Raw genomic sequence first — 11,778 nt, 5'->3', positions numbered from 1 at the left:
GCGCTAGCGCAACAGCACCGGAGGCTGGTCGTCTCCCGGAGTGCGCAGCCGCAGAACTAACCAGCCCGGCGGGCCAGGCGCATCTGCGCGCTCGAGGCCCCACATGGCGCCCCCTGGTGGCCACCTTTGGGGCTCGCAGCCGCTGCCTCCGGGAGACCCCCGGTTCCAGAGGGGAGACGCCAGGGAACCAGCAGAAGACTGCGACCTCCGCCTCCCCGCTGGGTCCAGCATTATGGGAAGGAAGGAAACCTGGGTCAGCCGAGCCAGCGAGCGGGCAGGCAGAGACCCCAGTGGATCCCTAATGAGAAGTTTCCAGAACAGGGAAAGAGTTATCCCGAAGGGATCTGATGCAGCTGGTGGGGAGGAGAGTGGGCCAGCCTGCCCTTTGGGGGAGGTGCGGTGAGGTGGTGGGAGTCTTCATCGCTAGACCAGTGCAAGAGGGTCTTGGCTTAATCTTGTAATGACTTACCAGGCCTTCCAAGCCTGCGTACAAAGCAGGCAGTTAGCAAGATGGATCAGTCAGGTGTAATCGTTTTCCAGGCTTGCTATGGAGAACCACACTCATATGGGGTGTGGGGGAGAATCTAGGCCCATTCAGAATGCTCAGAGGTTTCTAGACTTGTTTGCAGATAAAATAGGAGTAACCGAATCCATTCAGGGCCTCCCGTTATTCAGTACCTTCAAAATGTACAGATTGTCCCCTAGGAGAAGCCTACGATTAGCCCAGATAGACCCACTGATTCTAAAGGGGCGCGGGGTGGGGGGTGTTGGAGACCGCTCCAGCGAGATCAACCTGAGTACCTGGAGGGGGCGCGAGGCTAAGGAAATGGTACGGCCACTAGTTTATTTCTCAGCCAGAATATATACTAATTACAGGCAAAAGACAGATGGAAGAACAGCATAATAAGTTAACCGCCTCCCTGCACTGTCCTTGAGAGAGAGGAGCAAAGAGTCTCAGCTGTCACGGGAGTCCTGCTAGCAGCAAACAGTTTCTTTTTCTATCTGGATGTGCCTTGGGCTGGCACTCACTGGCCTGTAGCTGAGTAGATAATGCGTTCTTTCTCCGGGGCAAAATGTACTTTCCCATGGGCTTAATCAGAACTTTCTCACAGCCCTCAAGGATCCCGGGGCAGGCGAGTAGACTCCAGCTGGAAACCGAGTCACTGTAGGCCACCACACAAAAGAACGGAGATACTGCTGGCAGGTGGCCTTTAGGGGTGAGACTAAGTCAGGGAGGTAGGAAACCAGAGTGGCAGTGGAGCTTTGAGGAAGGTCACATACACACTGTTTTGGAGGAAGGGTCAACACAACTTTCCTGTTCACTAGCAGGAAATGAGGAAAGGGTGGTGGTGGAGCTCACGGAACATTAAACATTCCAGTTAAAGATCCGAGGCGCAAGGTGGTAGAACAGAAGGCAGAGAAAGCAGCAAGAATTTTGGATAAATATATTATTTATGATTCTTGGGGCTGGAGAGATGGCTCAGTGGTTAAGAGCACTGGCTGCTCTTCCAGAGGTCCTGAGTTCAATTCCCAGCAACCACATGGTGGCTCACAACCATCTGTAATGAGATCTGGTGCCCTCTTGTAAGACATAGTCTCAAGTATCCCTGGCTGGTCTGGAACTTGCTCTGTACAGACCACTTACCTAGTGCTGGATTACAGTGCGCACAGCCATGTGACAGGCGCTGGGAATAAAACCCAGGACTTCTACAGGCTAGGCAGGCACGCACCACACCGAGCTGCACCCCAATTCCGTTATTTAAGATTCTTATTAAAATTAAGCATTACTGTTGAATCTAGAATGTTGGGCACCAGAATATGTGACATCGTCAGTGTAAGTGGACAAGTGCATAGAGAAAGAGTCTAAGCTGTTCGGTTGGCAAAATTTAGAGGCTAGATAGAATGCACACACCTTTAATCCCAGCACCTGGGAGTGATCTCAGGGAGGTCAAGGCCAGCCTGATGTAGAGAACAGCCAGAGCTTTCTAATAGGGGGATCCTGTCCTCCAAAAGACCACAAAAAATATAAATAAAATAGGGGGTATTTGATAAGAAACTGCTGGGGAGGGGAAGAAAAAGTCTTAGAAAGATTGAAAAGCACACCCAGTTTTCATGAGAATATTTAATATGGAGAAGGATTGTATTAAACTCTGTGGATCTGTGTTTCTGTGGGGGTCAAAGAAGGAAGGCAGGCATGATGATGTTGACTTTCCTAACATGACAAGGCACAATCTCCACTTCTGCCATTGTCTCTGTCTTAGGTGGTGCTAGATCTTTGCTTCTAGAAGCATTGTTAGGCCCATGCCTACATCTTTCCTTTGTGTATGAACCTTAAGCAATGGCTACGTCTTATAACTGTAATGGTATGAAACCCAATCTTCAGGTAATTAACGCTGGCAATGAAAAGCAAGATTCTACTTCCTCCCTCCCTACTCCCTGCTTCAATACCCTCCTCCAAACACTAGTATGTCTGGGACTCCATGAGATCTTTCGAGTTTGGGGAGTACTGGAGATGTAGCTCCCATAGGGTGCTTGCCCAGTATGCATGAAGCCGCATGTTTAATCCTCAGTATGGCATAACACCATACATAGAGACACATGCCTGGAATTCCAGCATTCAGGAGACGAGGCAGAAGGATCAGAAAGGCAAGGTCACCTTCAATACTTAAGGAGTTTGAGGCCCACCTGGAGAGCATGAGACCCTGTCTCAAAAAAGAAAAAAAAAAGTTCATTGAGTATAGTACAGGTTGATTAGTGTGGTTAGTACAAAACTCACAGCCAGTGAAATTGTTTGTTCTTCTGCATCTTGCCTTCCCTTCTTACCGTTACACAGAGGACACACTCCTTAGCCATTTAGACTTATGAAGGTTAAAACTTGTGAAGAGGGAATATGTGTTCACAGGAAAGACTGGCAGACATGCTCTGGGAGGTAACAGGGAAGAAAATTGCTAAAGAAGACCAGCAAAGCTGGGCAATGGTGGCGCATGCCTTTAATCCCAGCACTTGGGAGGCAGAGGCAGGCTGATCTCTGGGAGTTCAAGACCAGCCTGGTCTACAGAGCTAGTTCCAGGACAGGATCCAAAGCCACAGAGAAACCCTGTCTCGAAAAACCAAAAACAACAACAACAACAAAAAAAAAAAACCTCATCAGTTTTTCATATGTAATGTTTGCTGACTAGCAATGGCCTGGTCTTAGCCTGGATATGATTTTGAGAGCCCACTGGAAAGACACAGTCGAATGAATAAGCATTTCATGGCTTATAAGTACCACACTTATTTTTTAAAAAAATAACAATTTCTAACTTTAACTGAGTCATATCCTGAGACTTTCCAGGGTTTAGTCCTAAAACAGAATTCAGATTTTAACCCTAGAGTTCATAGCTCTTTTATGTGCAACTTCGTTCTTAATTCTCTCATTCTGCTGGAATTAGATCTTTGACTATCTTTTCAGCTTCTCCAATACATATGCATTTATTGTAGGACTTCTTTCATTTTATGGGTATGGAAGTTTGACCTGCATGTGTATCTATCCCATGTGTGTGCAGTACCTGAGGAGGCCAGAAGAGGGAGTCAGATCTCCTGGAGCTAGAAACACCAAAAGCTGTGAGTGGCCATATGCGTGCCAGGAATCCAAAACCTTTATCCTCTGAATGAGCAACTGGTGCTTTAACAGTGAGTCATCTCTCCAGCCCCAGTTTCTGTTGTTTAATTCAGACCATCTCCTTTTCATGAAGCTACTTTAGGCATGGTGATGCAGATTTGTAATTCTACATTTAAAAGGCTAAGGCAGAAAGACTGAGATTTTGAAATTAGTCTGAGCAATTTACCTTGTTGTTATTGTGGGGTAGCTGTCAGAGAACACTGCTGAAGTCAAATGGCAGCCTTTATTAGCCAGCTAGCAACTATACTTAGCACTGAGCCTTTAGAGGCTGAACTTTTAAGCACAAAAATCATATTCTCCATTGATATACTTCAATTAACAAGAACAATTAGCTAGAAGCAGAACTACAGAAGCCAAAAAGCAAGGTTTGCACATTGTGAGACTTTCCCAGAACTATGGACTTGGATGGCCTAGGTCTTTGCTTTTATTTTGACACACAGTACTGTCTATGAGCTGAGTTTCATGGCCCGAAGAGCATTTCCATCACTGAGTCAGTTGTGCTAAGGTCTGAGGGCCTGCTACATTAATCAAAACCAAACACCAATGAACTGGACAAATGGCTCAGTGATTAAAAGCAGTTGGTGGCTCCTACAGAGGACCCGAGTTCAGTCCCCAGCAACCACACATCTGTAACTCAGTCATCTGTAACTCTGGTTCCAGGAGACCTGGCACTCTCTTCTGAACTCCCTGGCTCCAGGAATGGCTGTAGTGAACATATATCAACCATACATACAGGCAACACACTCATACCCATAATAAAAACAACAAAACAGAGCCCAAGCCCCAAGCATATAGCATATCTTCTGCATCTAACAACGTTCGCTATGTCCCTAGCTCTTCAATGCTGAGCTACAGAGCACTGTCGGGAACAGTCTGGTCTTACTGGTTAGTTCAGTCTCGGTAGACTAGGGTAGTCTTTGCTATCCTAAGGATTCTGCTCCTGCTCAGATTTAATGCTTTCTATTCTCCTTTCAGTTAAGAGTTTCCCTGGTTCTCTCTTTCCCTTAAGTCCATCCTTTTTGCCTGCCTCTGCCTCCTGAGCACTGGGTTGGAGGCCTGCACCGTACCTGCTTTCCTTCAATCCTCTGAACCTGTGATTTAGCCCCTGCTACCTGCGGAGATTCAAGCACACAGTGATCCCATTGTTGTTCAGAAGACTGTGCAGTTTTTATTTTGAGATTCCTTTGGACCTGCAGACTTCTCTGCAGAGCATCGATTGTTTTGTTTTGTTGTCAGCGAGTGTGTCCTTTATGATTTTAGTTTCCCAAGAGTGGTGACCACTTTTGGTCAATGTTCTGTGTGAATTTGAAAATAATGTAAACTTTGGATATAATATAGTTGTAGGTATGAGTTATGATTTAGTCTTGTGAGATAGGTTTTCCAAAATTCTTATATCCACAAAGGAGGTTCCAGTCACCATGGTCACTTACTGAAGATTGTATAAATATTACTATTATTCTCAATGTTAAGTGGGAAATATCCCAATCTGTGTGACCTCAGAGTAAGTCACACAGCAACTGGCTTGTTGCAGTAGTACACACATGGTACACTCGCACACCCAGAGGTTTTAGGAATTACCCTTCCGCATCTACACCATCTTTGGTCTACACATGTGGTTTTGTCAACATCCCCAAAGTGTACATGACTCATGAATCTGAGGGACTCCGATTCATCTCAAATATAATTTTTTTTTATGGTTTTTCGAGACAGGGTTTCTCTGTAGCTTTGGTGCCTGTTCTGGAACTAGCTCTTGTAGACCAGGCTGGTCTCGAACTCCCAGAGATCAGCCTGCCTCTGCCTCCTGAGTGCTGGGATTAAAGGCGTGTGCCACCACCGCCCGGCTCAAATACAATTTTTTTTTCTTGGTTTTCAAAACAGGGTTTCTCTGTGTAACAGTCCTATCTGTTCTGTCCTGGAACTAGCTCTTGAAGACCAGGCTTGGCCTTGAACTCCCAGAGATCCGCCTGCCTCTGCCTCGCGAGTCCTGGGATTAAAGATGTGTGCCACCACCACCCAGCCTAATTTTTGTTTTTGAGGTAGGGATGTCACTATGTAGACTTGCTTAGCCTAAAACACCCTACATAGACCAGGCTGGCCTTGAACACATAGAGACCAGCCTGCTTCTGCCCGAGTGCTGGGATTAAAGGTGTGTGTCACCACGTCAGGCAAACGTCATTTCTTCATGCTAGGAAGATTGTTAGTTTCTTAGTTTTGCTCTGTCTTACAGTCTATGCAACTTAACTTTCTCCTCAGAACGAACTGAGCCAGGAAGATTGCTTAGTTGGTTGTGACAGCTATGGACCTTTATAAACACATTCCAACCATCACAAATAAGATAAACTTTTAAAGGGAAAATTATCTTTTTTTTTTCTGTAGGCAAATGATTGGAATTCACATTTTACTGTGATGAGCTCTCCTACTAATCTTGTAAAAATCCTATATATTCACTGCATTTCTGTGTTTGAGCACGCAGAGGGCAGAAGGTGATTTTTCTGAAACTCTTCTCTCCTTCCATCAATTGCCTTTGTCCCCAGGATCAAACTCGGGGCACTGTGCAAGTACTTTTACATGCAGAGCCCTCCTTGCCAGCCCCAAAATTGTATTCTTAACATTTTTTTTTTTTTGGTTTTTCTTTTCCAGGGAGATAGGGGTAGGGAATGGTTATTTAGAACAATTTCTATCACCTAGTGTTTGGAAACCAGTATGAAAATGTGGCAATCAGGGTTTAGATCCTTAAAATGACTCAGAGAAAATAAAAACTCCAAAAAAGGAATTGACAAGCAAATCCTTCAGATTTTCATAGTGCAGAAACCTCAGAACACAAGGTTAAACTGGGTGGTGGTGGCGCACGCCTTTAATCCCAGCACTTGGGAGGCAGAGACAGGCGGATCTCTGTGAGTTCGAGACCAGCCTGGTCTACAGAGCTAGTTCCGGGACAGGCTCCAAAGGCACAGAGAAACCCTGTCTCGAAAAACCAAAAAAAAGAGACAAGGTTAGTCCTTTGGCTGGCCTAACCCCATTGTTCATGAGTGCATACATTCATCAGCACACCTTTTTCCTGTTTACTAAGTTTGCCTAAGTAGCCTAGCTAGATGAAATGACTTGTAGCAGACAATAGTGGAGATGAGCTGTAGGTGCTTTCTTTTCCCCTGGCTCTCTTTTGTGTGAAAGCAGGGAGTGTTTAATAGGAGTACTCTTAAGTCCCCTCCCCACCGCTGACTTGAAGTACTACACCATGCGTTTTGTTTGTTTTTCCGAGACAGGGTTTCTTTGTGTATCCCTGGCTGCCTGGTACTTGCTCCGTATTCAGGCTGGCCTTGGACTAACAAGGGGTCTGCCTGAGGACTGGGATTAAAGGCGTGTGCCACCACTGCCCAGTTTACATCATCATTTGAGGAAGTTATTACCAAAAACTTGCCAAAGATTATATAGACAGAGTCTCACTAGGGCTGCCCTACATATGAAGCTGTCCTCTAGAGAGCTGGGATTAAAGGCATGAGCCACTATCAAATTTTAAAGCCCACTTTCCCCTATTAGGCCACACAAGAGATAATTTTAGTTTCTACAGAATCACGTCCTTCCAGAGGCCTCGATGCCTTATTGGAAAGATGATTTATTCAGTAAGGAGTTCAAAGCACTATGCTTAGGGAAGCTACTTTAGAGCGCTAAAATATCTACAAGAGAACTTGTTGGGAAAGAAAAGAGCTGGAGGCGCAATGGTGCCTGCACTGCTTCCTACCCACGACCCACTGATGACGACTTACCTGGTTCCAGCTTTAAGTGGAACCACTTAACCCTAACCCACTAGAAAGGGCTCGATCGTCTCATTTTGACAGGAAGACAATCAGAGAAAAAGAAAACCTTTCTGAAGAGCATCCAGTCCTTGGTGAGGGTTAGGACTAGTCTCATTCTCGCTGTCCACGGTTGGCGCTCACATAAAAGCCTGCTGTGAAAACGGCACCTAGGGCTGATGCCGACGTTAAAAACACGCGTGGAGTCGGGCAGGACTTGCACCCAATCTTCTCTCGCCCCACTCCCGCCGCCCCTAACCACAAGGGGATGGACGAGACTCCAGCACTTGACTTCTATACATGCATATAACTTAGTCTAACGGGACATTCAATCTTTAACAACTCACAATAACCTAAACTGGGTAGGAACAGAGTTTCTGAAGATCTTCCTGCTCAGCGGCATTGGAACTGCGTGATGACAGGAACTGTTCCCATATTATGGGCTAAGCCGACCCGATTATTTCCGGATGCCCCAGGGCTGTGAGGGACTACAGCTTTGAAGTGACAGAAACTGGTGAGGTACACTTGAGAGCGGCTCACACTACAGCAGCACTAATAGCTAAAAGGGAATACGTTGTGTATCATGTACGTGATGCGACAGGCTGCGCCGCACCCGGCCCACCCAACATTCTTCGAAATGTCGGTGTATTGCACCAGAGCCCTGCAGGGAGACAGATTTGCCGCCCCACCTTACCTAAACAAGAGATCATAAGCCATTAGTGGTTACAGCTCTTTCTTCGAGAGCTGAAGTGGCTCTGAAAAGAGCCTTTGGGGTAAAGTCGATCAATCACGTCTCGGCTGCGCTTCACTTGGAGCTGGTGTACTTGGTGACGGCCTTGGTGCCCTCCGACACGGCGTGTTTAGCCAACTCCCCCGGCAGCAGCAGGCGCACGGCCGTCTGGATCTCCCGGGAAGTGATGGTGGAACGCTTGTTGTAATGCGCCAAGCGGGAAGCCTCGCCAGCGATGCGCTCGAAGATGTCGTTCACGAAGGAGTTCATGATGCCCATGGCTTTGGACGAAATGCCCGTGTCCGGATGCACTTGCTTCAACACCTTGTACACGTAGACAGAGTAGCTCTCCTTACGGCTGCGCTTGCGCTTCTTGCCATCTTTCTTCTGGACTTTTGTAACAGCTTTTTTCGAGCCCTTCTTTGGAGCAGGAGCGGATTTGGCCGGGTCCGGCATTTTCCTCCACGTTCAAAGAAACACCACAAAATGGAAGAGGCGAAGACGGACTGATGGAGAACGGCTGGTTATGCGCTACTTATAGAGCGTGTATGCAAATGAAGGCTCTTTCAGTACGACGTTTTTATTGGCTACTTTCCACTAGCGTTAGCGTCAAGGAGGCGGAGCCTACGCAAATAGATTCTGGCTGCGCGCCTTGGCAGTGATTAGAGGAAAGTCTTCCTAACCAATCGCAGCCTTGCATTTCATGCTGGCCGGTAAGAGCTGCAGCTTCCCTTCACCTGTTCTTTATCTGCCTTTCAGTGGCGAGTTCGTAAGCACCAGGTTAGACAAGTTTACCCTTTTGGGCCGTCATGCTTGGTGGTTGAGATTCACTGATTAGCTCAGCTCATGTTTCCCTCCAATTCTTCCTGGATTTGGCCTACCCAAACTGAACAAACGTGGGGGAACAGTTCTGACTTGGGGTCGCTTGCAGATGCGAGGTAACACATTTGGGAATATGCTTGAAACTTGGGTTCAGGTATCGCCTGATCCCGAGTGCAAGTTGGCACAGCTGCTCTTATGAGAACGTAGGTGGCTCTGAAAAGAGCCTTTTTATGTCGACTTTCTGGAAACGCAGCTCAGGCCCGCTCCCCGCGGATGCGGCGGGCCAGCTGGATGTCCTTGGGCATGATGGTGACGCGCTTGGCGTGGATGGCGCACAGGTTCGTGTCCTCGAACAGACCCACCAGGTAGGCCTCGCTCGCCTCCTGTAGCGCCATGACGGCCGAGCTCTGGAAGCGCAGGTCGGTCTTGAAGTCCTGCGCGATCTCGCGCACCAGGCGCTGGAACGGCAGCTTGCGGATCAGCAGCTCGGTCGACTTCTGGTAGCGCCGGATCTCGCGCAGCGCCACGGTGCCGGGCCGGTAGCGGTGCGGCTTCTTCACGCCGCCCGTGGCCGGCGCGCTCTTGCGGGCAGCCTTGGTGGCCAGCTGCTTGCGCGGGGCCTTGCCGCCGGTGGACTTGCGGGCGGTCTGCTTCGTACGAGCCATGTTTTATGCGACTTTGGCTTGCGGGCGCCTAGCGGCCATATTTATAGACTTATCTTCGTCTTTATTGGACCAGAAAAACAGGAGTTTGTGGACTTGGAGTCTGATTGGGTAGAATTCGATCCTAAGAATCGCAAGATGGTTACACTATCCCTTTTTTCCTGATTCCTTCTTCCTGAATTTACGGACCACGGAGTGTTTTGAAAAGATGGTTCTTTTCAGTTGATGTAACTTTTCTGAAAGCAGTGTATAGTGTTCCGCGCACTGTGAGCTGTAAGAGGTTCCCTCGGAAACAAGCGTGCCCCTTTCCTACGCTGCGATTCAGTTTGTTGCAAATCACCAGTTACTGTAATTCTTCTGCCAGAGTTAGCGTTTATTTACCTCTGGCACTGTGTCCCGAGGTTTGGAAGCCTTTATAACCGTAGCTGAAAAATGACAACGCAATATATGGTGAAAGGAACTAAAATCAAACTTACATTTTTATCTACTTCTAAACCCGACCAAAGCTGGCCTACATTAGCCACACACCCACGTTCTGTTTGCCCGCCCCTCCCCCGCCTTCCCTCTCTAGTGTGCACCGTCCTCATCCTTACATTAAAGACCTATTAAGTCCTGCAGGTGAAATGAGTATATTTCAGAGAAGGATAAGATTAGAAAGTGTTAATAACCCCTTTCTAGTAGACAATAGTTGCTAAATAATCAAGCCTTTTTCATTCAAGTGACACGATAAAATAACTTTCAAATCAAAGATTTATTTATTGACGACTAAGGTGCTAACATTTTCATCCACAAAGATTAAATGTTTTATTATATTCTTCCCAAGAAGAGTGAAGTTTTTTTTTTTTAACCTTACAGCTATTTGACATGTTTTGGAAAGTGCATGTTATAATGGTTATATGCAGATGTGCTAACTAATATAAAACTTTAAATAGCATGTCTGATTTTTTTTTTTATTTCGAATAAGCGCCGGGCGGTGGTGGCACACCCTTTTAATTCCAGCACTCAGAAGTATGGATTAAGTTTTGGGTTTGGGTTCAAGTGCCTCTGGAGTTATAATGGAACACCAACTGGGACAATTTAAGTTTTGATCTGTGGGCTGCTCAGGCTGTATACCTGATTTGCTTTTATTTTGTCTGGTCTGCAACCCAGGACCAAATTAAGAAATCACGGGAATTTGGGTTTCTTTCCTTACTCCATTTTCAGATGGACCAGTGCCTCTGGCATTCTCAAGAACGGAAATCAGTCACAGGTACTGCCTATAGACAACAGCTATATTTCTCTGGAATGTTCTAGAATCTAGTAATGTGTTACAATATTTCAGAGCTATATAAAGTGTTGTTGTTTTATTCCAATAGCTATCCTCATGAGACCTGAATAAATGTTAACAGATATTTTAAGGGCTTTTTTTTTTTTTTAAATTGCAGGGTTTTTTTTTTTTTTTTTTTTTTTTTTGCTTTACTTTGCTTTAATTTTCATAGTTTCTTGGTTGGACCTGAATCTTACAAAGACAGATAGTCAAAACAATTTGTTTTCCTTTAAATATGTTGTTTTCGGGCTGGAGAGATGGCTCAGTGGTTAAGAGCTTTGCCTGCTCTTCCAAAGGTCCTGAGTTCAATTCCCAGCAACCACATGGTGGCTCACAACCATCTGTAATGAGATGTGGTGCCCTCTTCTGGCCTGCAGGGATACACACAGACAGAACACTGAATACATAATAAATAAAAAAAATATGGTGTTATTCTTTAAAATACATGCCCTGAGCGGAGACATGAGAATTCTCCAGAGATGAGTGATATTCAAATGGGGTGGGCAGAATTCAGGGTCCTTGGAGGGGACAGGGAAAGGAAGAGGGACACATAGAAAACTCAAATGACTTTTTGAGAAAATAAATAGGTCTTAGGAGAATAGATGGAGCCGGGATAGTCCTGAGACAATGTCTCTTAGAAATGACCTAAGGTCTCATCTCTGAAAAGAGAAAAATGGAGTTGCTCATTCCCCCCCCCCCTTCCAGGGGGGCGGGGTAATTTTCAGCAAACGGAATAAAATGCTGGCTTCTTTTTCTTTTGCAGATTCTACTTTGAGACAGAGAAGGGATTTCAGGATCTCAACTCT

At 46.2% G+C, this 11,778-nt stretch overlaps 2 protein-coding genes across 2 annotated transcripts; both read right to left on the bottom strand.

Moving 5' to 3' along the window:
• Positions 1-8,199: 8,199 nt before the first annotated feature.
• Positions 8,200-8,672, bottom strand: LOC121450621 (histone H2B type 2-F). Its single transcript, XM_041655781.1, has one exon. It carries the CDS (start codon positions 8,636-8,638, stop codon positions 8,258-8,260), a length of 381 nt encoding a protein of 126 aa, XP_041511715.1. The 5' UTR covers positions 8,639-8,672; the 3' UTR covers positions 8,200-8,257.
• Positions 8,673-8,958: 286 nt separating this feature from the next.
• On the bottom strand, positions 8,959-9,675 carry LOC121450498 (histone H3). Its single transcript, XM_041655443.1, has one exon. It carries the CDS (start codon positions 9,667-9,669, stop codon positions 9,259-9,261), a length of 411 nt encoding a protein of 136 aa, XP_041511377.1. The 5' UTR covers positions 9,670-9,675; the 3' UTR covers positions 8,959-9,258.
• Between the last annotated feature and the right edge of the window lie 2,103 nt (positions 9,676-11,778).

The sequence above is a fragment of the Microtus oregoni genome, unplaced genomic scaffold, assembly GCF_018167655.1.
Source record: "Microtus oregoni isolate MIOR12 unplaced genomic scaffold, Mior012 000007F_ref0000211, whole genome shotgun sequence".
Lineage (NCBI taxonomy): Eukaryota > Metazoa > Chordata > Mammalia > Rodentia > Cricetidae > Microtus > Microtus oregoni.
Note: the sequence above shows the minus strand (reverse complement) of the source record. Positions and strands in the feature narration are given on the sequence as shown.

Bases quoted from the DNA above. Each gene is read 5' to 3' on its own strand.
- LOC121450498 (XM_041655443.1), bottom strand. From the start codon at position 9,669: ATGGCTCGTACGAAGCAGACCGCCCGCAAGTCCACCGGCGGCAAGGCC.
- LOC121450621 (XM_041655781.1), bottom strand. From the start codon at position 8,638: ATGCCGGACCCGGCCAAATCCGCTCCTGCTCCAAAGAAGGGCTCGAAA.